The sequence below is a fragment of the Enhydra lutris genome, unplaced genomic scaffold (genome assembly GCF_002288905.1).
Source record: "Enhydra lutris kenyoni isolate GAN:26980312 unplaced genomic scaffold, ASM228890v2 scaffoldscaffold21, whole genome shotgun sequence".
Lineage (NCBI taxonomy): Eukaryota > Metazoa > Chordata > Mammalia > Carnivora > Mustelidae > Enhydra > Enhydra lutris.
This window is the reverse complement of record NW_019154105.1, coordinates 400,422-425,734: the sequence shown is the minus strand read 5'-3', so window position 1 is coordinate 425,734 and position 25,313 is coordinate 400,422. Positions and strand designations below refer to the sequence as shown.

At 39.2% G+C, this 25,313-nt stretch overlaps 1 protein-coding gene across 2 annotated transcripts in view; it reads left to right on the top strand.

Moving 5' to 3' along the window:
* The window catches only part of LOC111148989 (COP9 signalosome subunit 4), a 36,689-nt gene extending 11,855 nt beyond the window's left edge, over window positions 1–24,834 (top strand). Inside the window, exons 2-10 of one of the 2 annotated variants that reach the window (XM_022505852.1) lie at window positions 4,125–4,204; window positions 6,322–6,473; window positions 7,026–7,129; window positions 9,694–9,847; window positions 10,000–10,150; window positions 11,206–11,376; window positions 17,911–18,026; window positions 20,019–20,103; window positions 24,325–24,834. In XM_022505852.1, coding sequence (XP_022361560.1) covers window positions 4,125–4,204; window positions 6,322–6,473; window positions 7,026–7,129; window positions 9,694–9,847; window positions 10,000–10,150; window positions 11,206–11,376; window positions 17,911–18,026; window positions 20,019–20,103; window positions 24,325–24,458 — 1,147 coding nt within the window. In that variant the 3' untranslated portion in view covers window positions 24,459–24,834. The remainder of the gene's footprint in view (window positions 1–4,124; window positions 4,205–6,321; window positions 6,474–7,025; window positions 7,130–9,693; window positions 9,848–9,999; window positions 10,151–11,205; window positions 11,377–17,910; window positions 18,027–20,018; window positions 20,104–24,324) is intronic. The other variant, XM_022505854.1, reaches the window with a different exon arrangement.
* The last annotated feature ends 479 nt before the right edge of the window (window positions 24,835–25,313 follow it).

Sequence of the window (25,313 nt, the reverse complement as noted above, 5' to 3'; positions counted from 1 at the left end):
TCTTTAGTATCATACACAGAATCTTATACAACATTTTAAAACCCCTAGGTGCTCAATTCACATTTTTGGATTTTTTTTTAAATTTTTTTTTAAGATTTTATTTATTTGACAGAGAGAGATCACAAGTAGGCAGAGAGGCAGGCAGAGAGAGAGAGGGGAGGAAGCAGGCTCCCTGCGGATCAGAGAGCCCGACATGGGGCTCGATCCCAGGACCTCGGGATCATGACCTGAGCTGAAGGCAGAGGCTTTAACCCACTGAGCCACCCAGGCGCCCCATTTTTGGATTATTTAATATGGCATATTAAATGATTGTTTTTTAAAAGATTTTATTTATTTATTTTTGAGATTTTATTTATTTATTTGACAGAAAGAGAGAGAGATCACAAGTAGGCAGAAAGGCAGGCAGAGGGTGAGGAGGAAGCAGGCTCCCCGCTGAGCAGAGAACCCGATTTGGGGCTCAATTCCAGGGTCCTGAGATCATGACCTGAGCCGAAGGCAGAGGCTTAAGCCACTGAGCCACCTAGGTGCCCCTAAATTTTATTTATTAGAGAGAGAGAGAGCACACAAGTGGGAGGAGCAGAGGGAAAGGGAGAAGCCGATTCCCCACTGAGCAGGAAGCCTGACTCGCAGCTCGCTTGATCCTGGGACACTGGGATTATGACCGAGTTGAAGGCAGCCGGTTAACTGACTGAGCCAGCCAGGTACCCGACTGATTATCTGAACCCAGATTTAAATTAGGTTTATTAGTCATTCCTTATTATTATTGTAAAGAACTAATTTCTTATTCTTAGATACTGGAATACTGGAATTTACATATTAGAGAATGAGTAAGATAGCGTCTAGCCTGAACTCTGTACCTCTCTTCTCTCTTTCTTAATCTGTAAAAGTTGAGAGTTTGATTAGGCAATTCATAATGCTCTGGCAAGTTGTATGATGTGGTTAATGTAAAAGTTTTATCACTTTCTAGGGTTTTTTTTTTTTTTTTGGTGTGGTTATTTATTTATTATTATTATTTTTTAAGATTTTACTTATTTATTTGACAGACAGAGATTACAAGTAGGCAGAGAGGCAGGCAGAGAGAGGAGGAAGCAGGCTCCCCGCTGAGCAGAGAGCCCGATGTGGGGCTCGATCCCAGGACCCTGAGATTATGACCTGAGCCAAAGGCAGAGGCTTTAACCCACTGAGCCCCCCAGGTTCCCCTTTGGTGTGTTTTTTAATACAGATCAGTTGACAAGTTATGAAACAGTGCTTTAAAACTGGTTAATTAGAGGGGCGCCTGGGTGGCTCAGTGGGTTAAGCCTCTGCCTTCGGCTCGGGTCATGATCTCAGGGTCCTGGGATCGAGCCCCACATCGGGCTCTCTGCTCAGCGGGGAGCCTGCTTCCCCCGCCCCCCCACGCCTGCCTCTCTGCCTACTCGTGATCTCTCTCTCTCTGTCAAATAAATAAATAAAATCTTAAAAAAAACCTGGTTAATTAGAAAATTTCTGTGCAACATTGTCGTCTTTGAGTATAATATTGTTAGTATAAAATAATCTATGGGGATGTCAGATTAAGGGGGCTTAACCATGAATATGAAAAATATGAATAATAAGCCAATCACAAATGAATAAACCATTGAATGCCCAGAGCAGTGAAGTAGATGTATAAATATAGATATGGGAAATAGTATATGTGCATGTGTGTATATATGTATATAGAGAAAGAGTGAGATAGTCCATGTTAATGAATTTTCAGATAGCTGAATATTGTCCCTCAAATTTTAAAAATAATTTTAAAAACATCAATTTTTATTTTAAAGCTTAATAATATTTCCTTGCTTTATTAGAGTAGTAGTTCTCTTCTTTTGGAGTTTGTTGCCTATTCTGTCAGTTTATCTTTCTTACAAGTCAGTTTGACTCGTGTTTTTGAGAAATCATATAACCAAGGTTCAGAGAGTACTGTATGGGTTGAGAATCAGTAAGTGTTGAATGGTAGCTTGTACAAAATACAAATCATTTGAATGGGTTTGTGCCCTATTTGTATATATTTTTTTTCTATTTGTATATTTCTGTTTCTTGACTATATTCTGGATAACGTTCTGAATAATTGGCAATACTATTAGGTTTGCGAAATATATTAACTAATGCTTTTTTTTTAATATTTTATTTATTTATTTGACAGAGAGAGAGAGAGATCACAAGTAGTCAGAGAGGCAGACAGAGAGAAAGGGGGGAAGCAGGCTCCCTGCTGAGCAGAGAGCCCCATGCGGGGCTCGATCCCAGGACCCTGAGATCATGACCTGAGCCGAAGGCAGAGGCTTAACCCACTGAGCCACCCAGGCGCCCCATTAACTAATGCTTTTAATAAATATTACTATTAAGACAGAGGGATAAACAATAGTATGATACTTGTGTACCTACCACTCAGTTTAAGAAATAAAATACTGTTTTATTACTTACCAGTACTGTTAAATATTTGAATGCTTGTGATACGCTGCTTTAGGCATTGTGTGTATAGCAGTCAACGAAACAAACAAAAATCCTTGTCCTCCTAGAGTTTATCTTTTTAGGAAGGGGTTTGCCATTGTCTAATAACTGTCGTTGTTCCTGTTGTTAGCATTTCCCCCATCCTTTTTTTAAAAAAATTAAGATTCTTATTTATTTATTTGAGAGAGAGAGAGAGGGTGAGTGAGTGCATGAGTAGGAGGGAGGGGCAGAAGGAGAGGGAGAAGCAGAATCCTTGCTGAGCAGGGATTCCCAACTGAGGGGAGGGGGCTCAATCCCAGGACCCTGAGATCATGACAGGAGCCAAAGGCAGACACTTAACCAGTGGAGCCACCCAGACACCTCTCCCCCATCCCCATCCTTCTTCTGATTTGAATCTTATGTGGTCATGAATATTAGGCAGAATAGTTACTAGAAGTGATTGCAAATAAAGAATGTATAGGCATGTCTGAGAACATGAGGCGTGTTCTGTCAGTGCATTTGGCTTGGTAGAGTTTATTTTGTACACACTAAGACATTCAATCCCTAGTATTTTGTTTCACTGCCTAGTCAACACTATCCTATTGTTGGTAACCCTAGTTTCATTAGGTCTGCAAGAGGAAAGGTTCTAGGTCACCTCAAATAACATTTTTGTGTCTGTGTAATACATAATTGAAGGAAATATAGCTTATTTTTTAAGACATTTGAAAGCAAGTTGATTTATTTAAAGAGAAGAAGGCAAATCATAAGAGACTTCTTTAAAAAAAGATTCATTTACTTAAGAGCGCGAGCTAGCATGTGCACATGCCTGTGCCCAAGTGTGGGGAGGGGCAGAAGGAGAGAGGGAATTCCAAGCAGACTTCCTGCTGAGCATAGGGCCATTGGGGGTAGGGGCTCAACCCCACAACCCCAAGATTACAACCTGAACTGAAATCAAGTCATATGCGCAACTGGCTGAGCCACCCAAAAACCCCAAAAGTTGACATTTTAGTTTAAATTTAAAACTAAAACTTTTTTGGGGCACCTGGGTGGCTCAGTGGGTTAAAGCCTCTGCCTTCGGCTCAGGTCGTGGTCTCAGGGTCCTGGGATCGGGCCCAGTTGGGCTCTCTGCTCATCAGGGAGCCTGTTTCCCCTTCTCTCTCTGCCTCTCTGCCTACTTGTGATCTCTCTCTCAAAATAAATAAATAAAATTTAAAAAAACCCAAAAACCTAAAACTTTTTCAAGAAAAAGTGACACTTTAGCTCCAATAACTTAGAGTTACAGATTCACTTTCTTGTGATGGGCTTGAAAACTTTTTTTTCTTTTTTAAGTAGGCTCTATGCCCGCTGTGGGGCTTGAGCTCACAGTCCTCTAGATCAGGAGTCTCATACTCTTATCAACGAAGCCAGCTATTTGCTTCCGGGGCTGAAAACTTAAAAAAATTTGTGGTGTATTGTAAAGAAAACAAGAAGGAGTGATACCTTAGAATTACAGATTTAGTGTTTCTTATGATGGACTAGGAACTTACAACAACAAAAGAAATCTATGGTGTACTATAAAGAAAACCACCAACTAGAGCACTGTGAAAGAAACCAGGATAAACAGAAATGAGTAAACATCAGAGTGAGCATTAGAGTATGTAACGTCCTCTGAACTTTATTTTCATTTGGTGTTGTTTTAGGTACCGTCAGATCCTGGAAAAAGCCGTTCAGTTATCTGGGGCAGAACAACTAGAAGCTTTGAAAGCTTTTGTGGAAGCAAGTAAGTGGAATGAAAATTCCATGTTTGCCTTGTGTTACTGAGTTAGGACTTCAAAGCTTGCTCACGCTTGTTTTAGATCAAGTTACCAATATAATTTGCATTGACATTAAATTAAATCACGTGGAAATTCACTTTAGAATTTATTTACTACTTGGTTATTTTTCAATAAGTTGTCTTCAGAGTTACATTACCAATTAAGGTTTTATATAGTAATTGATACAGTAACTGATGAAAGACAATGTAGCATAATGATAAAGAGAATAGTCTAGATTCAGTCTGGTCTCTTGTTATATTAGTTGTGTGTTCTTGGGTAAGTTACTTCCTTTGTGACTCCATGTCCTCATCTATAAAATGGGGATGTGATAGCTACCCTGCGGCAATGCTGGGAGAATAAAGGAGTTGATGTACCAAGTAAAGAGCTTCGAATAGTCCTTGGCATGTAGTAAGTGCTGCAGAGATGTTAAGTGTTACTAACGTGAAGAGCACTCCGTTTGAATGGGAACCAGACATTTCCATTCTTCAAGACATTCTCACCTACTCCTGACTTCAAACGTATCCAGCTATTTTGAAAATTACTCGAAAGTCAGGCTGGAGTTGGGGCGCCTGGGTGGCTCAGTGGGTTAAGCCGCTGCCTTCGGCTCAGGTCATGATCTCAGAGTCCTGGGATCGAGCCCCGCGTCGGGCTCTCTGCTCGGCAGGGAGCCTGCTTCCTCCTCTCTCTCTGCCTGCCTCTCTGCCTACTTGTGATCTCTCTGTCAAATAAATAAATAAAATCTTAAAAAAAAAAAAAAAAAAAGAAAGTCAGGCTGGAGTTGATCCTGAGTTAACAGTAGTAAGGACATTTGAGAGGGCTTTATACTATACAGCATGCTTTCACACACATGCTCGTGAGAAGCGCTAGTTTGTGTAGGAATTTCTTTCGAACAGTTGTAAATGCCCAATGGCACTTGTAATGAAACTATTTTTCAACCGTATCCGGCTTATCCAAGAATGAATTATGATTAATACATCATGAACTGATTACACGCTTGTTACAGGTTACTGTAAGTTACTGCCTCAGAACGATCGGGGCCTGCATTGGGTGTTGAACTGGCAGTGGCTTTAGAAAGATTGATAGGAATGGTTTATTGAGAACACTGCATTGTAGTAGCAAAAGAATAGTGATTTTTATTTATAAACTTTGATCTTTGTATAAACTTTGAATCCAGGGCACTAATGAAAAGCCATCTACCGAAAATCATTCACATCAGCTCAGCAGTTTTGGACCATCATTTATTTTCCTGGTAACTGCTGGTTTCAGACTTAATTTATCTGAGCAGTGGTACAAGCACAAATATAATAATGGTGCTAATAATAATGAAATTTGTTGAGTGCTTTGTGCCCCATGTTGTTTAAAGTGCTCTAGGTACAGGGCACTTAAGCTTCACAGCCTTAGCCACATTGTACGGACGAGAAAACAAACACAGAGAAGCTGATCTCTGATTTCTTTCGGAGAGCATCTGATCAGGAGTGCTGGAAGCAGCGTGGCTTCAGAGCTCTCATCTGTAACCACATACAGTGATAAACACTCATAAATGTTTATAAATAATGTCATTAAGTCTGCCTGTACATCTAATGCTGATTTCAGTTTTGTCATTTTTACGGGAAAGTACAGTAGCGGTAACTGTCACTACTTGCTCTATTTCAATTTCAGGAACATTATCTCAGTTTCTTCTTTAACTCCTTTTTGTAACCAGGTGGAATGTAAGTAGATACATAAAAATGGAGGTGTTTCTGTGCCTTCCCTTTGTAGAAAAATAAGGGAGAGAAGGAAGAATATAAAATTCTCAAATGTGAAAGAAAACTTTTCCCCAGCCATTTCTGTTTCTTAGAAAAATATAGGGGATTTTTACTGTTTTGGTATAATCATTATGTAATCAAATAATTCAGCATAAGGAAAACTAATTATGTAATATAAGCTGATACGGGTGTGGAAATCCCTGAATAATGCACTGAAGGTTCATTATTAGGAATGCACTAATATATATTGTTTTTAATGTTAATTTTAGGTAAAAATTGATTGCTTAATGAAAATTTATAAACGATTCATGTTTTCTTATCTTTTTTCCTTTGTCAAGTGGTAAATGAGAATGTCAGTCTCGTGATCTCTCGACAGCTGCTAACTGATTTCTGTACACATCTCCCTAACCTGCCTGACAGCACGGCCAAAGATGTCTATCACTTCACCTTGGAGAAGATCCAGCCTAGAGTCATTTCATTTGAGGAGCAGGTAAAAATCTCAAGCAGTGACTTTTGAACATGAGATAGCAGCAGGTATTTTAGGAGGTATTACTGCATTTTTGAAGGAGATGGTCATCCAGTTTTATTTTTGACAAAATGGTGTGTCAAATAGCATGTTACAATGTAAAAATAGATACTAGGATGTTGTAACTCTAGCTGACAGTTGCTCAGACGTTACAATTTGATTTATAAACCAAATATTACTCTTTAGACAATTTTTAAGAGTCAGCAAAATTGTTAATAAGGTTAAAATAATAGGAAAACTCCAACATTATGTATGCAGTTAACATAAAAGTACAATTTCATATTTAAGCTAAATTACTGCCATAATCCACATTGCAGAAATGTGTTCAGTATTTTGGTATTCTGTATATGCAGAATTCATTAAAAAAATAGGGGTGGTCTAGTGACACTTGTACTATTTACTTGTCAGCTTAATATGTTAAACGAAAGCATTATCACAATAGATTAACTTCGCATCCATTTATTTGAGTCACTAATGTGAGTTGAAGTAATTTAACACGTCTGCCTGTTATTCCAGGTTGCGTCAATAAGACAGCATCTTGCATCCATATATGAGAAAGAAGAAGATTGGAGAAATGCAGCCCAAGTGTTGGTGGGAATTCCTTTGGAAACAGGACAAAAGTATAGTAAATAGTGGATATTGGATGGAGATGTATATAGGATATGTATCATTGTTCACTTGTGTTTTTTCTCACATTCTAGTGAAGGAAACATCATAAACAACTTATAAGTACAGACATTTTGTAGAATATTAGAAGGTGATAAGTGCTCGAGAGAAAAGTAAAGGGAAAGTGGGGAACAGGTTGTATCATTAAATAGGGTGACTGGAGTGGTAGGGTGTCCAGGTACATCTTCTCAGATACTTGAAGGAAGTGAGGGAGTGGCTGTGAGCTGAGAAGACTGTCAGTAGATCTGGTGGGGAGGATGGCTAATGTAAAGGCCCTAAGACAGGAGCACGCCTGGAGTATTTTCAGAAGATCAGGGATACCAGAGTGGTTGGAGTGGAGCAAGCCAAGGAAAGTTGGGGGCTGAGATCAGAGAGTACCAAAGACTGGATTATGTAGGTTCTTCTAAGTCATTATAAGGCCTTTGGCTTTTCTCTAAGTGAAATGAGGGGGAGCCGTTGGAGGATTTTGTATGGAAGATCGACATGATCTGATTTATATTTTAGAAAATCATTCTGTCTACTGGGTTGAGACTAACTGTACCACTGCAGAGAAGATGGAGATTGTGAGAAATGTTGGATTCTGGATATGGTTTTAAGGTAGAGCTAAGGGTTTTCTGGTAGCTTAGATATGGAGTATGAGAAAAAGAGCCAAAATAAATCCTGGTTTTGGTCTGAACTCCTGGAAGGATGGAGTTGCCATCTACTGAGTAGTAAAGAATAGGTTTTAAGGGAAGATCAAGAGTTCCATTTTGGACATGTGATAACCAAGTGGAAGTACCTGGTAGGGAGTTGAATGTATTAGATACCGTTCTGTTTACAGTGACTGTAATTACCATTTTGATAGTGCCGTAGCATTATCTTTCTCTGTGAGGATGTCAGAGAACTGAAAATTTAGCAGTTTTCTAAACAAATTAACCTAAAAGTGATTAAAAGTAGAATCTGGATAAACAGTTGAGAACTTATTTCTTTAAAGAATTACTCATTTTGGTAGTTACAGTAATAAACTTAATAGATGGCATAAAAATTGGAAAACTCAATAAAAGTATAGTACTCTCTCTTTTTTTTTTTTTAATTTTTATTTTATTTGACGGACAGAGATCACAAGTAGGCAGAGAGGCAGGCAGAGAGAGGAGGAAGCAGGCTCCCCACGGAGCAGAGAGCCCGATGCGGGGCTCGATCCCAGGACTCTGGGATCATGACCTGAGCCAAAGGCAGAGGCTTTAACCCACTGAGCCACCCAGGCGTCCCCAAAAGTATAGTACTCTTTATAGCAGTTCATGTATATTTGAGTTATGAATGGAAATAGTATACTACAAAACGCTAGCAATATATGACCTGGGGAAAAATTTTGAATTAGTATAAAAAATTTTAAAAAGTAAAGACTTTCAGAACTTGGGCCATGTAAATTGTAAACTCTGTTCTTGCCACATGGTGGCATCACTTTTGCTGGTAATAAAAAAGATTTTTCTGTAAGGATTAATCTTGAATTTTGTAAGTTTCGAATTACGTGAGGTGTCAGTTGTGCATTTCTTGCATAAAATGTGGCCACAGAGATAAAGAAAAAAATGAAAACCACCTGTAATCTCAACACCAAGAGATAATTGGTATTACTGTCTTCATAAGTATGTATAGAAATACATCTGAATAGTGTCTTACATGCTGTTTTATCCTGTTTTTTCACTTAGCAAAAATACATGACTGTTTTCATATAGTAATGATTATAACAACTGTATATTATCCTACCATCTTAATGTATCACAATTTAGTTGATTGTTATAAATATCATAATAGGTGATTCCCAGTTTTTTCCTGTTAGATATTTATGAGTAACTTTATAAATGAATATTCCTTTTATATATGTGTACACATCCCTGATTATTTTCTTGAGATTAATTTTCTGGAGGTAAAATATAGTAGGTAAGGAATGTATGCATTTTCAAGGGTTCAAAGGGTGGTTGGAAAATATATTGCCAAATTGTTTTCCAGGATGGTTTACTCATTTATAGCCCCAACACCACTATATGATACACCCCTCAACTGGGCATTTTTTAAGTTCTTTGACTTGTGAGATTATCTGAGGATTGAAGGAAGCTAAAAAACAATAGAACAATCATGATAGAAAAAATAAAAATTGAGTAAAATTTATTTTGTAAATATTTTTTAGACTTTTTCTAATACAGTAAAAATTTGATTCTCGTAATTTAACAGAATATGTAATGAAAAAAATGTATTTTCTCCAACTCCTAAAAACTTTTTTTTTTTTAAATAAATCCTTTTTTTTCTTTTTAAGATTTTACTTATTTATTTGATAGAGAAAGAGAGATCACAAGTAGACACAGAGTTAGGCAGAGAGAGGGGGGAAGCAGGCTCCCCGCATGTGGGGCTCGATCCCAGGACCCTGGGATCATGACCTGAGCCGAAGGCAGAGGCTTTTAACCCATGAGCCACCCAGGTGCCCCTCCTAAAAACTTTCTTGATTATATATTTAGTCATTCTGTTTTTTTCTGTTACATCCTAGGCAGTACAATGTAGATTATAAACTGGAGACTTACCTGAAGATCGCGAGGCTATATCTGGAAGATGACGATCCCGTCCAGGCAGAGGCTTACATAAATCGAGCATCATTGCTTCAGAATGAATCCACCAATGAGCAGTTACAGATACACTATAAGGTAACAGATGAGCTGATTTGGGATTAATTTTGTATTGGAGAATCCTACTATACTAAAATGCTCCAGAACATCATTTTATTTTTTGCTTTGATTTTGAGTTTTTGGCTTTGATTTTGAATTTTTTCCCCTAATTGAGAAATTTCCCTCTTTAGGTATGCTATGCACGTGTTCTCGATTATAGAAGAAAATTCATTGAAGCTGCACAAAGGTACAATGAGCTCTCTTACAAGACAATAGTGCACGAAAGTGAAAGACTAGAGGCCTTAAAACATGCTTTGCACTGTACCATCTTGGCGTCAGCAGGTAAACCTGTAATTTGTGCTTTCATGAACAGTCAGTTACCTTTGCTTAATAATTGCAGGTCCATTACTACTGGAGGATTTAGCAAAGAACTATTTTTTAAGGGGATGTCTTATTGCAATTATAATTATGTCTTATGCAATTATAAATTTATTTTAAACATTTAAACAGTTAAAAACAGCAATAAAATAGACTGCTAACTTAAAAAATTTTTAAATATGCATGTATCAGTCTATTACCCACATGTGTTAGGAGTAATTAAGAGAGAGAACATGAAATTTAGTTTGCCTAATATAGCTCTTAAAAATAAATAATGAAATTCAGTGAAAATTATATAAAGGGAAATAAAAATTAAAATCTAGAGATTGATAATAACGTACTGCTTTTGGGATTTTCTTTAACTTCAAGCCTTAGTTTTATATCTCACATTTATCCTTTTCTTTGGTAAATATGAAAAATAAACTGTTCTTTGTTCTTTTTTACTAAATTATAGCATATAAATCACTCAACTTATAGAGCAGAAAAGACATTGAGAAAAAAAGCTGGTAATGCTAAGCCATGGCTTTTCTAAATAATTTTTAGAATGTTTCTTGATCTGTATTTAGTTGAGAGCTTGATGACATGTTCATACTACACATTTCATTCCTTATGAAGCAGTGATCTTATTTATTGTATTTTTGTTGCTGAAAAGGCAATACATAGAATGGTATTGCTTCCAGTTCTTAAGAGCTTTTACTGGTTACTTGGGTTTCCTTCCTGTACAAGTGTCTGTTTGTATCCTCTTTTTTTAATAAACAGTAGCATGATATGCATACTTTGTAACCTGCTTTTTTCCTTCCTGTATATTGGCGGTCTTTATGTGTCAATACTTATCACTCATTCTTTTTGGATGAGCAATTGAGTATTCACTAATTCTGTGTTGGCAGTAACTTTGTAGAACTTGCTGCCACAAATCAGGACAACTGACTGTATTTTAGTAGGCAAAAATGGAGTCATAACATAGTTTCCTATTGGAGAAATAGGTTGTGAGAATATTTGATGCTCATTTCTTCCCTTAGGACAGCAGCGTTCTCGGATGCTAGCCACTCTTTTCAAGGATGAAAGGTGCCAGCAACTTGCTGCTTATGGGATCCTAGAGAAAATGTACCTAGACAGGATCATCAGAGGAAATCAACTTCAAGAGTTTGCTGCCATGTTAATGCCTCACCAAAAAGCAACTACCGCTGATGGTAATGATCAGGTCTTAATTTGTGGAAGCAAATATTTAGGTACACACAGTGGCAAGTGTGTTACATTTGAAGCATCTTGATATCTTTCTATAATATTTTTACATAACACTTGATGACCAAAAAGGAGTATTATATTGACTGAAAATGGTAGGGTTTAAATAATAAAAATAGCCCTATTGGAAAGCATATTGTAGAGTAATGCATCTTCACAGATTACAAGGGCAGAACTATAACCTATGTTAATAGTGCCTGATTTTTATTTTTTATTTTTATTTATTTGTTTTTAAAAATTTTATTTATTTATTTGACAGAGAGAGACAGCAAGAAAGGGAACACAAGCAGGGGGAGTGGGAGTGGGAGAGGGAGAAGCTTCCCGCTGAGCAGGGAGCCCAGTGCAGGGCTCAGTGCAGGACCTTGGGATCATGACCTGAGCCAAAGGCAGATGCTTAATGGCTGAGCCACCCACGCGCCCCTAGTGACTGGTTTTTGAAAAACTCAAACCCTTTGATAAGTACCTTAATTAATTTTTTTTTAGAGATTTTATTTATTTGACAGAGAGATCACAAGTAGGCAGAGAGGCAGGCAGAGAGAGAGGGGGAAGCAGGCTCCCTGTGGAGCAGAGAGCCCGATGCGGGGCTCGATCCCAGGACCCTGAGATCACGACCTGAGCTGAATGCAGAGGCTTAACCCACTGAGCCACCCAGGCGCCCCAACCTTAATTAATTTTAAGCATCAGTTTTTAACAGTGTAATTATCCAGTCCTATTTTAGATAGAGTAAAATTTGGCACAGTAGCTTGCTTAAGGTTATTCCGGGTGAAAGTGCTACCAGTAAGAATAGAACTTGGTGTCATGTTTCCTAGTCAAGGGATCTATTTGCTTGCCAGGCTACCTTTTCCAGAGAAGTTTTTAATAGTTGCTTGTTTGTAACATCAGTCACTTTATATATGTTTGTCTACAGAGGTTTTAAAGTAACTGAAACAATAACACGTAATAATAAAAATATAAACAGAGCATCAGAAACATGAAAAAAGTCAAGATAAATGCAGATCTGTTAGACTTACTTCCTTGGATTCAACATCATCCTGCATCAAAGAGAATTCAGCCGTAAAAAGCCATGTATGCAGGGGGGTTGCTGAAGGGTATACACTTCACCCAGTCTTACTGCCCTGAGTTAGACCAGATCACTGAAGGAATTGCAGTGACCGCCTATTGAATTTTTCATTTAATTTATACTTTAAGAAGCAAACTAGTTGATTTTCATCCTTCTGTCTAAAGGAGGTATTTTTTCTATAGGATATTCGTCATGCAGTCCTCAGGGAAAGTTCTTCACAGTCTTGCAGTTGTGATTCTCCTGAACAGGTTTTGTTTTGTTTTGTTTTTTTAAATCTTATTTGAATACACTCTGGGGGTGCCTGGGTGGCTCAGTGGGCTAGAGCCTCTGCCTTCTGCTCAGGTCATGATCCCGGGGTCCTGGGATCGAGCCCCACATCAGGCTCTCCTCTCAGCGGGGTACCTGCTTCCCCCCGCCCCCCGCCTGCCTCTCTGCCTGTTTGTGATCTCTGTGCAAATAAATAAATAAAAATCTTAAAAAAAAAAATACACTCTGAGTTGGTTGGTTTTTCTTATCTTGACTGCTAGAAAGCTTATTAAATTAGCCTACCTATAAATAGTGTGTATGTATGTGTTTTGATTGTTGTTACTTTTAAATTCTTTTCCATGTATTCTGAGCAGCTAACATTCTGAGATGTCTAACAAGTTGGAAAAGATAGTTAAAAAGAAAAAGTTTCTGGAAGTGATACAGTCAAACTTTACATTTGACTTTGAACTTTCTGGCTATGAAAAAAAAAAGTGAAAAGATTCTTTGTAAAAAGGATGCTTCCTAGGACCTCTGAGGATAAAAATAATCATCAAATCTCTCCCATGGGACTATAAAGAGGGGACAGATGTTTCGTTGTCTTCTCCCATTTTAGGCCTTACTGTTTTTCTTATTTATCTCTTCTGGACATTTTTGTTGATTGACATTATAACCCTTAGCAATCTTGAGATGTAATTATTTTAAATTATAATTCATTTTTTGTATTCTTAAAGTTGTGTAATATTACTGCTAATCTGCTTTCTGCTCACTAGATTTGTCTGTGGTGGGCGTTTCACATAAATGGAATCACACAATATATAGCCTTTTCACTTGACAAAGTGTTTATCCATGTTGTAGCATTTATCAATACTTTATTCCTTTTTATTGCCAAATAATATTCTATATGTGAATATACTGCATTTTATTTCCTCATCAATTGATGGACATTTAGGTTATTTTCACTTTGGGCTATTGATAATGATTCTATGAATATTCATGTAAATTTTTTTCTATTTTAATTCAGTTAATTAACGTATAACGTGTTACTGGTTTCAGAAGTACAGGTCTGTGACTCATCAGTCTTTACCCAGTGCTTATTACATCACATAACCTCCTTAATGTCCAACACCCAGTTACCCTATCCCTTCATCTCCCTTGCCTCCAGGAACCCTCAGTTTGTTTCCTATGATTAAGAGTCTCTTATGGTTTGTCTCCCTCTCTGATTTCATCTTTTATTTTTTCTTCTCTTCCCCTATGATCCTCTGCTTTGTTTCTTAAATTCCACATATGAGTGAGATCATATGATAATTATGTTTCTCTGATTGACTTATCTCACTTAGCATAATACCCTGTAGTTCTAGCCACATCATTGCAAATGGCAAGATTTCATGCTTTTGACAACTATGTAATATTCCATTGTATACATGTATATAATGGATAAAGGCTTCTTTATCCATTCATCTGTCAATGGACATCTAGGCTCTTGGCTATTATGGACATTGTTGCTATAAACATTGGGATGCAGATGCCCCTTTGGATCACTACATTTGTAATTTTGGGGTAAATACCCGGTAGTGCGATTGCTGGGTTGTAGGGTAGCTCTATTTTCAACTTTTTGAGGAACCTCCATGCTGTTTTCCAGAGTGGTTGCACCAACTTGCATTCCCACCAACAGTGTAGGAGGGTTCCCCTTTCTCTGCATCCTCACCAACACACATTGTTTACTGTTTTGTCAATTTTAGCCATTCTGACTGGTGTGATATGGAGTATTTTTTCATGTGTCTGTTGGCCATTTGGATGTCTCCTTTGGAGAAAGGTCTGTTCTTGTCTTCTGCCCATTTCTTGATTGGATTATTTATTCTTTGAGTGTTGAGTTTGATAAGTTCTTCATAGATTTTAGATACTAGCCCTTTATCTGATATGTCATTTGCAAATATCTTCTCCAATTCTGTCAGTTGTCTTTTGGTTTTGTTGACTGTTTCCTTTGCTGTGCAAAAGCTTTTTGTCTTGATGAAGTCCTACTTGTTCATTTTTGTCTTTGTTTCCCTTGCCTTTGGAGGTGTGTCTAGCAAGAAGCTGCTGTAGGGGGGCGTCTGGGTGGCTCAGTGGGTTGAGCCTCTGCATTCAGCTCAGGTCATGATCTCAGGGTCCTGGGATTGAGCCCTAAGTCGGGCTCTGTGCTCAGCAGGAAGCCTACTTCCCCCTCTCTCTCTACCTGCCTCTCTGCCTACTTGTGATCTCTCTCTGTCAAGTAAATAAAATCTTTAATAAAAAAAAAAAGAAGCTGCTGTAGCCGAGGTCAAAGAAGTTGCTGCCTGTTTTCTCCTCTAGGATTTTGATGGATTCCTGTCTCACATTAAGGTCTTTCATCCATTTTGAGTCTATTTTCGTATGTGGTGTAAGGAAATAGTCCAATTTCATTTTTCTGCATATGGCTGTCCAATTTTCCCAACACCATTTGTTGAAGAGGCTGTCTTTTTTCCACTGGACATTCTTTCCTGCTTTGTCGAAGATTAGTTGACCATAGAGTTGAGGGTCTGTTTCTGGGCTCTCTATTCTGTTCCATTGATCTATGTGTCTGTTACTGTGCCAGTACCATACCGTCTTGATGATGACAGCTTTGTAATAGAGCTTGAAGTCTGGAATTGTGAGGCCACCGTTTTGGTTTTCTCTTTCAACATTTCTTTGGCTTTGGAGCCAACTTCTAACAGTTCTGGTTTTGTGCTCTGCTGCTCTATATCGGTTGTGGCCAGCTGGTGGCAGGGGCTCCCGCCCCATCCCCTTTCCCACCATGGTCTGTCTGCCCATGTATTACCTTGATTCACTTCTTTGCAACATCTACCTTGCAGAGAGTGGTCGCTTCTCTATCTGTAGAGCAGCAGCTATTCTTTCTCAGCTTTCTGGTTGAGTCACAGGTGTTCAGAATGACTTGATAGCTTTCTAGCCGAAGTCTTGGGACCAGTCTCCTATTCCTCCACCATTTTCACTGTAAAAATTTTTGTACGAACACGGGTTTTTAATTCTTCTCGGTATTCACGTAGGAGTGCAATGATGGGGACATGTGATAACTTGGTGGTAAGTCCTTTGAAAAGTTGCCAGATTGTTTTCAAAAGCAGCTGCTCCTTTCTGCATTCCTGTCAGCTGTGTGTGCAGGTTCTGATTTCTCCATATTTTCTCTCACGTTTGTTATCTGTGCTTTTGACTTGGACACCCTCGTGTGTGTGAAGTTGGTGTCACATCGTTTTGATTTGCCTTTCCCCGAACAGCTTTTCATGTACTTCTTGGCTGTTTGTATATCTTTAGAGAAAAGTTTGTTTGGATCCTTTTCAGTTTTTAAACTGGGTTATTTGTCCTTTTATTACTGAATTGTAGGAATTCTTTATATATTCTAGACCTGATCATTACCAGGTGATTTGCCAATACTTTCTCCCATTCCGTGTGTTTTCTCTTCACTTTCTGGTGGTTTCCTTTGAGACATTAGTCTTTAATTTTGATGGAGTCCAGTGTATCTGTTTCTGCTTTTTGTTGCCTGTACTTTGTACTGAGAAGCTGTTGCCTGATCCAGGGTTGTGAAGACTTGCTCTGTTTTCGTCTGTATGTTTTATAGTTACAGCTCGTACATGTAGACATTTGATTCATTTGAGTTCATTTTTGTATGTGGTGTAAGATCAAGGTCCACCTTTATTTTTTTGCATGCAGATACCCAGTTGTCCTCGTAACTGTTGAAGAGACTGTGAGTTCCCCATTAAATTATCCTGGGACCCTTGTTGATAATCAGTTGACCATAAATGTGCGAGTTTATCTCTGGAGTCTCAGTTCTATTCCATTCTGTATTCCTATCCCTATGCCAGTACCACACTGTCTAGGTTACTCTATCTTTATAGCAAGTTTTGAAATTGGGATGTGTGAGTCCTCCAGCTGTTTTCCTCTCAAGATTGTTTTGGCTCCTCTGAGACCCAATAGAATGAACTTTAAAATCAGTTTGTTCGTGTCTGCCAAGAATCCAGCTGGAATTTCGATAGGGATTACCCTGAGTCCATACATCAACTTGGGGATTATTGCCATCCGAAAAGTATTAAGTTTTCCTATTTTCCCTTTATTTATGTTTTTATATTTGAGAGTGGCTAAGAGAGTAGATCTTAAAAGTTCTCACCACAAACAAACAAACAGACAAACAAAAAAACGTGAGGTAATGGGTGTTAGTTAAATTTATTGTGGTAATTATTTTACAGTGTATACGTATATCAAATCATTATGTTGTACATCTTAAACTAGTACAATATTATAGGTGATAATCTGTTAAGGGTTAATATTCAAAATATATAAAGAACTTCTAAAATTCAGCATCCAAAAAACAAATAATCCAGTTAAAAAAGGGGTGACATTTTTCCAAAGAAGACATCCAGATGGCCAACAGACACATGAAAAAGTGCTCCACATCACTCGGCATCAGGGAAACACAAATCAAAACCACAGTGAGATCCCACCTCACACCTGTCAGAATGGCGAAAATTAACAAGTCAGGAAACAACAGATGTTGGCGAGGATGCGGAGAAAGGGGAACCCTCCTACACTTTTGGTGGGAATGCAAACCCGTGCAGCCACTCTGGGAGACAGTGTTGAGGTTCCTCAAAAAGTTAAAAATAGAACTAACCTACAATATAGGAATTGCCCTACTAGGTATATACCCGAGGTTTACAAAAATACTGATTCAAAGAAATACGTGTACCTCGATGTTTGTAGCAGCATTGCCTGCCACAGCCAAATCATGGAAAGAGCCCAAATGTCCACTGACTGATGAATGGATAAAGAAGAGGTGTGTACACACGCGCGCACACGCACACGTGAGCACACGCACACACACACAGGAATATCATTCAGCCGTGTCAAATAAATAAATAAAATCTTCTAAAAAAAATAAAAGTGTAAACAAGGGGCACCTGGGTCATACGGTTGAATGTCTGATCGATGGTGACCGTGTGGTGTGATTGATCAGGGTTGAGAGACTGAGCCCCGTGTCGGGCTCTGCTCAGCGTGGGGGTTGTCGGAGATTGTCTGTCCTCCCTCTGCCCCTTCCCTCCCACTCACTCTCTCTCTCAGACAGATAAATAAATCCTTTGTAGAAAAAAGTGTAAAACAAGTTTCAAGCTTTTAACGGTCTTATTTATATTTATTTGAGGTTCTAGCATCTTGGACAGAGCTGTTATTGAACATAATTTGTTGTCTGCAAGCAAATTATATAATAATATCACCTTTGAAGAACTTGGAGCTCTTTTAGAGATCCCTGCAGCTAAGGTATTTTCTTGTTTCCAACTTATAAAAAAAGAAGTTAGACTAAACTACAATACGTAATCGATAAATATTGGCAATTGCAATAAAAATACACATAAAAAGCCTCAGGAAAATGGAAGTAAATTATTTGAATGTTAAAGTAGTAATGTAATGGAATTGTCCTACTTTTTTGCTTTTTTAAAACTGTATTTTATGATAAAGTGACCTAGAATGAAAATCTTTAAGGGGTTCCAGGTTATGATACCTGTTTTATGAGAGTCTTTTGTTTAGTGTCTGTTTCAGTCCACTTCATGGTGTTTTCTGATTTCTGATGAACTTGAGATTTTGATACATGCCTTACGTCTTTTTCCGCTCTAGTTGACTCAAAGGTTAAATATTTTATCTGTTTGAAAGAATAACTGTGGTCATTCTCTAGGCTATTCTGTTGTAACTTTTATGCTTGATTTATCTTAATTGACTGAGTTAGTAGGAAATTAATTTCATCTTTAGTCATGATAAAGGTTTGGTTGGCTCTGTACAAATACCAAAAACTACCAAGAGTATTTAGGGGGTATTTCAGGTGTCATTTAAAAAACATTCTCTTAATTTTAAATAAGAGTAGAAGTAAGCAATCCACTTATTTTTACCTAACTTGCATATCTTAAATCATGTAGTAATGAATCATGTCCCCTTTTATCTGTTGGTGAAATATTAATTTAGAATTTCCTAACACAGTTACTGTACTTGTACATATTCAGTGCATAGTACAGGAAGTGGAACCGTTTGGGAACCAAAGCTTAAGTTCCCATTAAAAAAGATACCTTCTTTTGGGGCACGTGGGTGGCTCAATGGGTTAAGCCTCTGCCTTAGGCTCAGGTCATGATCCCAGGGTCCTGGGATCGAGCCCCACATTGGACTCTCTGCTCGGCGGGGAGCCTGCTTCCCTTCCTCTCTCTCTGCCTGCCTCTCTGCTTACTTGTGATCTCTCTTGTCAAATAAATAAATAAAATCTTTAAAAAAAAAAAGATACCTTCTTTTTAGGCTGAGACTAATTATCTAGCAATAAATGATAGTACGGTTGTTTAGGGTTGATTGTGAAGATGGTCAGAATTACTAAAATGACCAAGTCTTAAGCCAGTTTGCTTACACATAGTAAACATGAAACATGTCCTTAGGAGCTAGGTAGAGGACCTTTTGATTTCGTTTAATGTCTTTTTTTTTTTTTTTTTAAGATTTTATTTATTTGAGAAAGAGAGGGAAAGCACAGAGGGAGAGTGAGAGGGAGAACCAGACTCCCTGCTGAGCAGGGAGCCTTATGTGGGACTAGATCCCAGGACCCAGAGATCATGGCCTGATACAAAGGTAGATGCTTAACCTACTCAGCCACCCAGGCCCCCCCCAATTGTCTTTAAAATTCTTTTAATTTTTATTTATCTATCTATATATTTAATTTTTTAAAAAAGAGTTTAGTTTTTTAAGTAATCACTACACCCAGTGTGGGGCTCAAACTCACAGCCCTGAGATCAAGAGTCCCATGCCTGGCACCCCTTTTTAATTCCCTTTTAAATTTGAACATCATTCCTCCTTCAAAATATTACTTTCTTCAAAAATACTACTTTCTTAAAGAATTTTCTAGGTGATAAACACTGCAAATTTAAATGAAGTAAAAAGAAAAACTAGTTTGTGTAGGCTTTCTTGAGGTATGGATTTCTGTGAGAAGAAAAATTGTTAATTTGATTTTAGGCAGAGGAAGAAATTGGTAAGAGTATTAGGCTCTTGTCCAAAATCTCAGAAGTAAAACAGATCCCAGCTAACGTAAAGTAATGGGTTATATCGAAAGGACTGGGGGATAAAATAGGCAGATTTACAAGATTAATCTTGTGATGAATGGCAGATGAACATAGAAAGTGTGTGGGTAGCTAAACCAAGAGATTTCCGTTCTTTCACATGTGAGGAACTGTTAGATATGATAAAGTTTACGAGAGTTTATTGTTTCTTTGTTTTTTTTTTTAACAGGCAGAAAAAATAGCATCACAAATGATAACAGAAGGACGTATGAATGGATTTATTGATCAGATTGATGGAATAGTTCATTTTGAAAGTAAGAGGTTTTGCTTATTTCTGTCATAATAAAGTGGCAGGAGACTCTTGTGTACTTAGGATTAGGCCCTATTGAACAATTTCCTTTGACCTAGTGTATTACTACTGGAATGAACTTCCCTTATTTCCTTACTTCCCTTACTTCCCTTATTCCTAGAGAAATAATTTGAAATAATTTTTATGAACTTACATTTATGAATCTACTTAATGCTGCATTTTAATGCTCTGGAAGCATTTGAAACCAGAATCAGTAAACCAGTTCACCCTCTTACTCATCACGCGGCGCACCGTGTGCCCGCACGAGGGTGCTAGCGCGGGGACTCCCTCCAGCAGCGCGTTAGACTCACGGGGCAGCTCTGTCCGTTCCCTGACTCTCATCTGTTACCTCCTCAGCCCCGCTTTCTACCTCCTTTCCATCATGGAACTTCTGTGCCTGGAACCATGCTACTTGTTAAGATTTGATTTTGAGATACCCTGTTCTCACCGTATTTCCTGTCTTTCTAGCAGTCCGTGTCCGTTAAGTTCAACTCTTCTGACCGCTTTGCAGCCTCCGGTCCATTACCGTTTTCTTTTTCCTGGTCAGGCCAGCCCTTTTTTGCGTCACTCCTCTTCCTCTCTGACTTGGCATCCACGATTCATTATATCTTTATTTCTTTTTTTAGGGTTTTATTTATTTTTATTTTAGAGGGAGTGAGAGTGCACAGGGGAGGAGTAAAGGGAGAGAGAGACTCTCCAGTGGGCTCCGTGATGAGCGCAGAGCCCGGGGTAGGGCTCAGATCATGACCTGAGATGAAACCAGGAGCTGGTCACTCAGTCAACTCAGCCACCGGGCGCCCTGATCACTGTTGTACTTACCGTTTCACAGCTGCCCTGGATGACTTGCCTGTTAACTTTCCGTTCCAGCTGTCCAGGAAAACTTCGCCTGGAATGAACCCGTCCTCCATCTTTTTCATTCCTGTGCTCAAGTAGCTAACTGATGTTGCCAGAGAGGAGTTAGAACAGCAGACATTGATGACCACTGCAAATTCAGGGTCGTGGGTTCTCAACAGTACCTGGGACTCTTGACATATTTTTTTTCCTACCCTGCAGTGGGGATTTCAGATTTCAGTTTTCATAAATCTCGGACTTTTCTCCTCCTTCACTCTCAGCAGCAAACCTTGTTTCCTGTTTTCACAGGAAAAAAAAAAATCTACCAGTGTAAAATTAAGTGAACTTTTTGGTCATATTTATAAAACTTCTGAATATTAAATACTATGTGATCACGTCTTTTCTTCCTTCGTGTTATACAGGAGGCGGTTTCTGTCTCCCTTTCCAGTTCTTGTGCTTCGGGTCCCTTCTCTGACTGGCATCTGTCCCTCTCAAAACCAGCTTCTTAGGAACTTGAGCTTAGCAGTTATTTCATTTGTTTTCATTCTTCCTTGCTCTTTTGGCTTCTTTCTGCCAATATTTAAATATCCTTGGGTCTCTCCCATTTTAACAAGGATATTTTTATCTTTCAGGCCTCATTTTGACTTTTCGGCATCTCGAGTAACTTTGATCATCTCTCCTTTCTGAACCATCCCCACCACCCACACCGCCCTTCATCTCTCACCCTGTTCTGCTTTCCCTCCTCCTTTCCCAGGTATTCGTCCAGTCATCTTTGTAGATTCTGTTGTGCCTTTAAATATGAATATTGCTAAGGGCAAACTCCAGGCCTTTCCCTCCTCACTCTGCTGTTTCCCTTGATTCAGTGGCTATCTCCATGCAGACAGTTCTTACGTTTGCCTTTCTAGTGCGTGATTCTCTTCTGAGTCCTAGACCCACTGGTGTTAACTGACTACTAGGTCTTTTCCACCTGTTTGTTGAGCATCTCAAATGAACATACCCCAAACTGAATTCATTATCTCCCCTCCCTGCGTCCCTTCCACAGCCCGCCAGCCGGCAGATGCCTTGTTCGCTTCTCCAGCCTTCCTTATCCTTGGTCCCTCTTCTTTGCTGCCCAGAATCCTTTCAGTTTTATCTCCCAGGTGCATCTGGAACCCATTTACTTGTCTTCGCGTCTTAACTGTCACCGGCCCATTCTGAAACCTCCCCCACACCCTGGGCTTCCCCCTCACGTCTCCTCTCTGGCCTCGTTGCCATAGTACAGCTAGAATGGTGGTGACCTTTTGAAAAGGCGAGCAAACAAAACAAAAACCAAATTATTAAATCCTATCAGTTGTGTTTCTGAAGTGAGGCCCTGTGTACCATGAACACATTTTAAAATTCTTATGCAGACAGCTATGTCAATTTTTCATTTTATGTCTGTTTAATTTCCTATATTCATTCAAAAGGTCTCATTCACTTTGGGATAAAAGTAATACTTTTCTAAAATTTTAAAAATACTTTCATTTATATTCAGAAATATCTGTCTACAGCTTATTTTTGTGTATAATTTTAAGGTATGATCTAGTTTTTCTTTTTTTAAAGATGGATTGCTGATTTGCAAGTACTATTTATTAGGTAAGACATACTTTCTGATCTTTGGCAAATACTACGTTCTGTATACGTGTTTGGATCTCTTTCTGTGATCCGTTTGGTTCCACTGATCTGTGGCAATATGGTAATAAACAAATTTATAGTAAATTTTACTGTTGGAAAAGCATCTCCTGTCCCTCCGTTGCTATGTTTTTTACTGAGTTGAAATTTATATAACAGGAACCATTTTATTTATTTATCTATTAAAGATTTTATATATTTATTTGACAGAGAGACACAGCAAGAGGGGGAGCACAAGCAGAGGGAGTGGGAGAGGGAGAAGCAGGCTTCCCGCTGAGCGGGGAGCCCGATGTAGGGATTGATCCCAGGACCCTTGGATCATGACCTGAGCCTAAGGCAGACGCTCAGTGACTGAGCCCCCCAGGCGCCCCGACGTGAACCATTAAAGTGAGCAATTCGGAGCCTTTAGTGGGTTCACGGTGCTGTGCAACCACCCGCTCTACCTCGTCCCAAATGTTTCGTCTTCCCAAGAGGAAGTCTCGTGCCTCTTGAGAATAGTTGCGTCCATCCTTCCTTCTCCCGGCCGCCACAGCCGCTGTCCGAATTTTCGTGCTGTGGTCGGGCGTGTTCTGGATACTTTGTAGAGACGCGGTCGTGCGCCGTCTGACCGCTCACTCTCACTTAACACAGTGCTCTGCGGCTCCGTTCCTGTCGTTCATGTCGTTCCTGTCATTCATGTCGGCGCGTGGAGCGGCGCTTGCTCCGCGGCAGGGCCCACTGCAGCGCTGCACTGTTCTTGATGTCCCAGATCATCTCAGCTGTTTTCAGACGTCCCGTCCTCCGTATGAACGCTAATGATCCTGTCCTGTTAGAAAGAACAACAAAGAAAGCGGGGATTATCTTCGTAATTTAAAAAAAAAAAGTATGTGTGAACAGGGAGGGCTGTTCTTTTCTTTGTGATACTGTATCTTTCTGTCTGAGGCTGTCGTTTCTTCTGCTCAGGTTATTTTATATCCTTTATTAAAAATTTTTTTATTTCAGTTTTTTTAATTCTATGTCCATTTTTGTATATTTGGGGACTGTTTTGAGTGGAATATTCCCCTTTTAACTGCATATTGCTGGTGTGGAGAAAATCCTGGTGTTTTCTTGCTGAGTTTTGTTTTGTTTTGTTTTGTTCTAAAGATTTTATTTACTTGACAGAGGGAGAGACAGCAAGAGAGGGAACAGAAATGGGGAGTGGGAGAAGCAGGCTTCCTGCCGAGCAGGGAGCCCGATGCAGGGCCCGGTCCCAGGACTCCAGCATCATGCGCTGAGCCGAAGGCAGATGCTTAATGACTGAGCCACCCAGGCGCCCTGCTTTTTTGTTTAAACATTAAAATATTTATCCCTCAGAGTCCAGTAGACAAAGAGATGTGCTTTGTCCAGTAGGTGGCAGTATCTTATGACTCGAGAAACTGCTGGTGGGTTCAGCGAGGCTTTTACGGTGGTGGTTTGGTGGTGGTTTTGTGACTGACGTGCTTTGGTTGGTTTTCTTTCGTTTTCATGAATAATAATAACATGGATCTGTGCGGATATGCTTTTGGTTTTGTACTTTGTGCCAGTAATTTGGGTACTTTCCTTAATATCGCTTGATTAGCTTAATTTTATTAGCCAAGATTTTTGGAATGGATTTTTGAAAATTAGTATTACTGTGTTTATCTTTTGAGTTACACTTGCTGAGCATTCATGGAGTAATGTTAAACGGCGTGTGTGTTGTTCTGTGTAGCACGGGAAGCCCTGCCAACGTGGGACAAACAGATCCAGTCCCTTTGTTTCCAAGTGAATAACCTGCTGGAGAAGATCAGTCAGACAGCGCCAGAGTGGACAGCACAGGCCATGGAGGCGCAGATGGCCCAGTGAGCGCGCGACGGCTTTCACCGAGTTGCACGGATGAATTTCACGGTCTATCCACAGCATTTGCATCATGACCTTACGTATTTCAATCCCTTTTATGCTGGATTCCATTTAAAGAAGACATTGTTAGAACAGGAAGCGCAAGCATTTAAAAACCTGTAGTTCCCATATATTCAGGGTCTCTGTGTCCAAGCTAACTCAGAAGTTTTGAAAGCTTTTTCTTTAAACGGAGTAAGTGAAATATCCGTGGCTAAAAAGTTTGGGATTTGTGATAACTTTGTAGTCATGTAAAACTTAAAGTGCTTTGTGCCTCTCCAAATGTGGTAATTCTAATAAATGGAGACGTGAGCCAAATAAAAGTAGTACTTTGTTTTTAATTAGCAAACAGTGTTTTGTTCTTTTCCTTTCATTTCAGTGGACATTGATTTATAGCATGTGCCAGAAGCCCGGAGCCGAGCCGCAGTGCCTGTTCTCCAGCCAGGCGGCCCCAGAGCTGGTAGATGGCATGTGGGACACTGGTGGTTGCACCGAGCTCCAGAGCGCACAGGGAGGAGCTTTTCATTTCTTAGAGAGAGTCCAGGAAAGCTCCTCAGAGAGAGTTATTTCAGGCCAGCTTTATAGAGAAAAGGACTTTTAAAAGTGAGTTTGTAGGCAACTTCCAGTTTCAGCTCCAACATGTGAAGAGCATTGAAGTCATCACTCCATCCTCACAATCAGAAGAAGGCTGAAAAGGCTGCAAATCAGTGGCTTTTCTTATTTCCACCAGAGAATTGAGGTCACAGAGCAAACTACTCTGAAGACTGGAAGGACAGGCAGATAGAAGCCTGGGTGAAAGAGCTTGTTGGGAGCACAAGCTCCTGG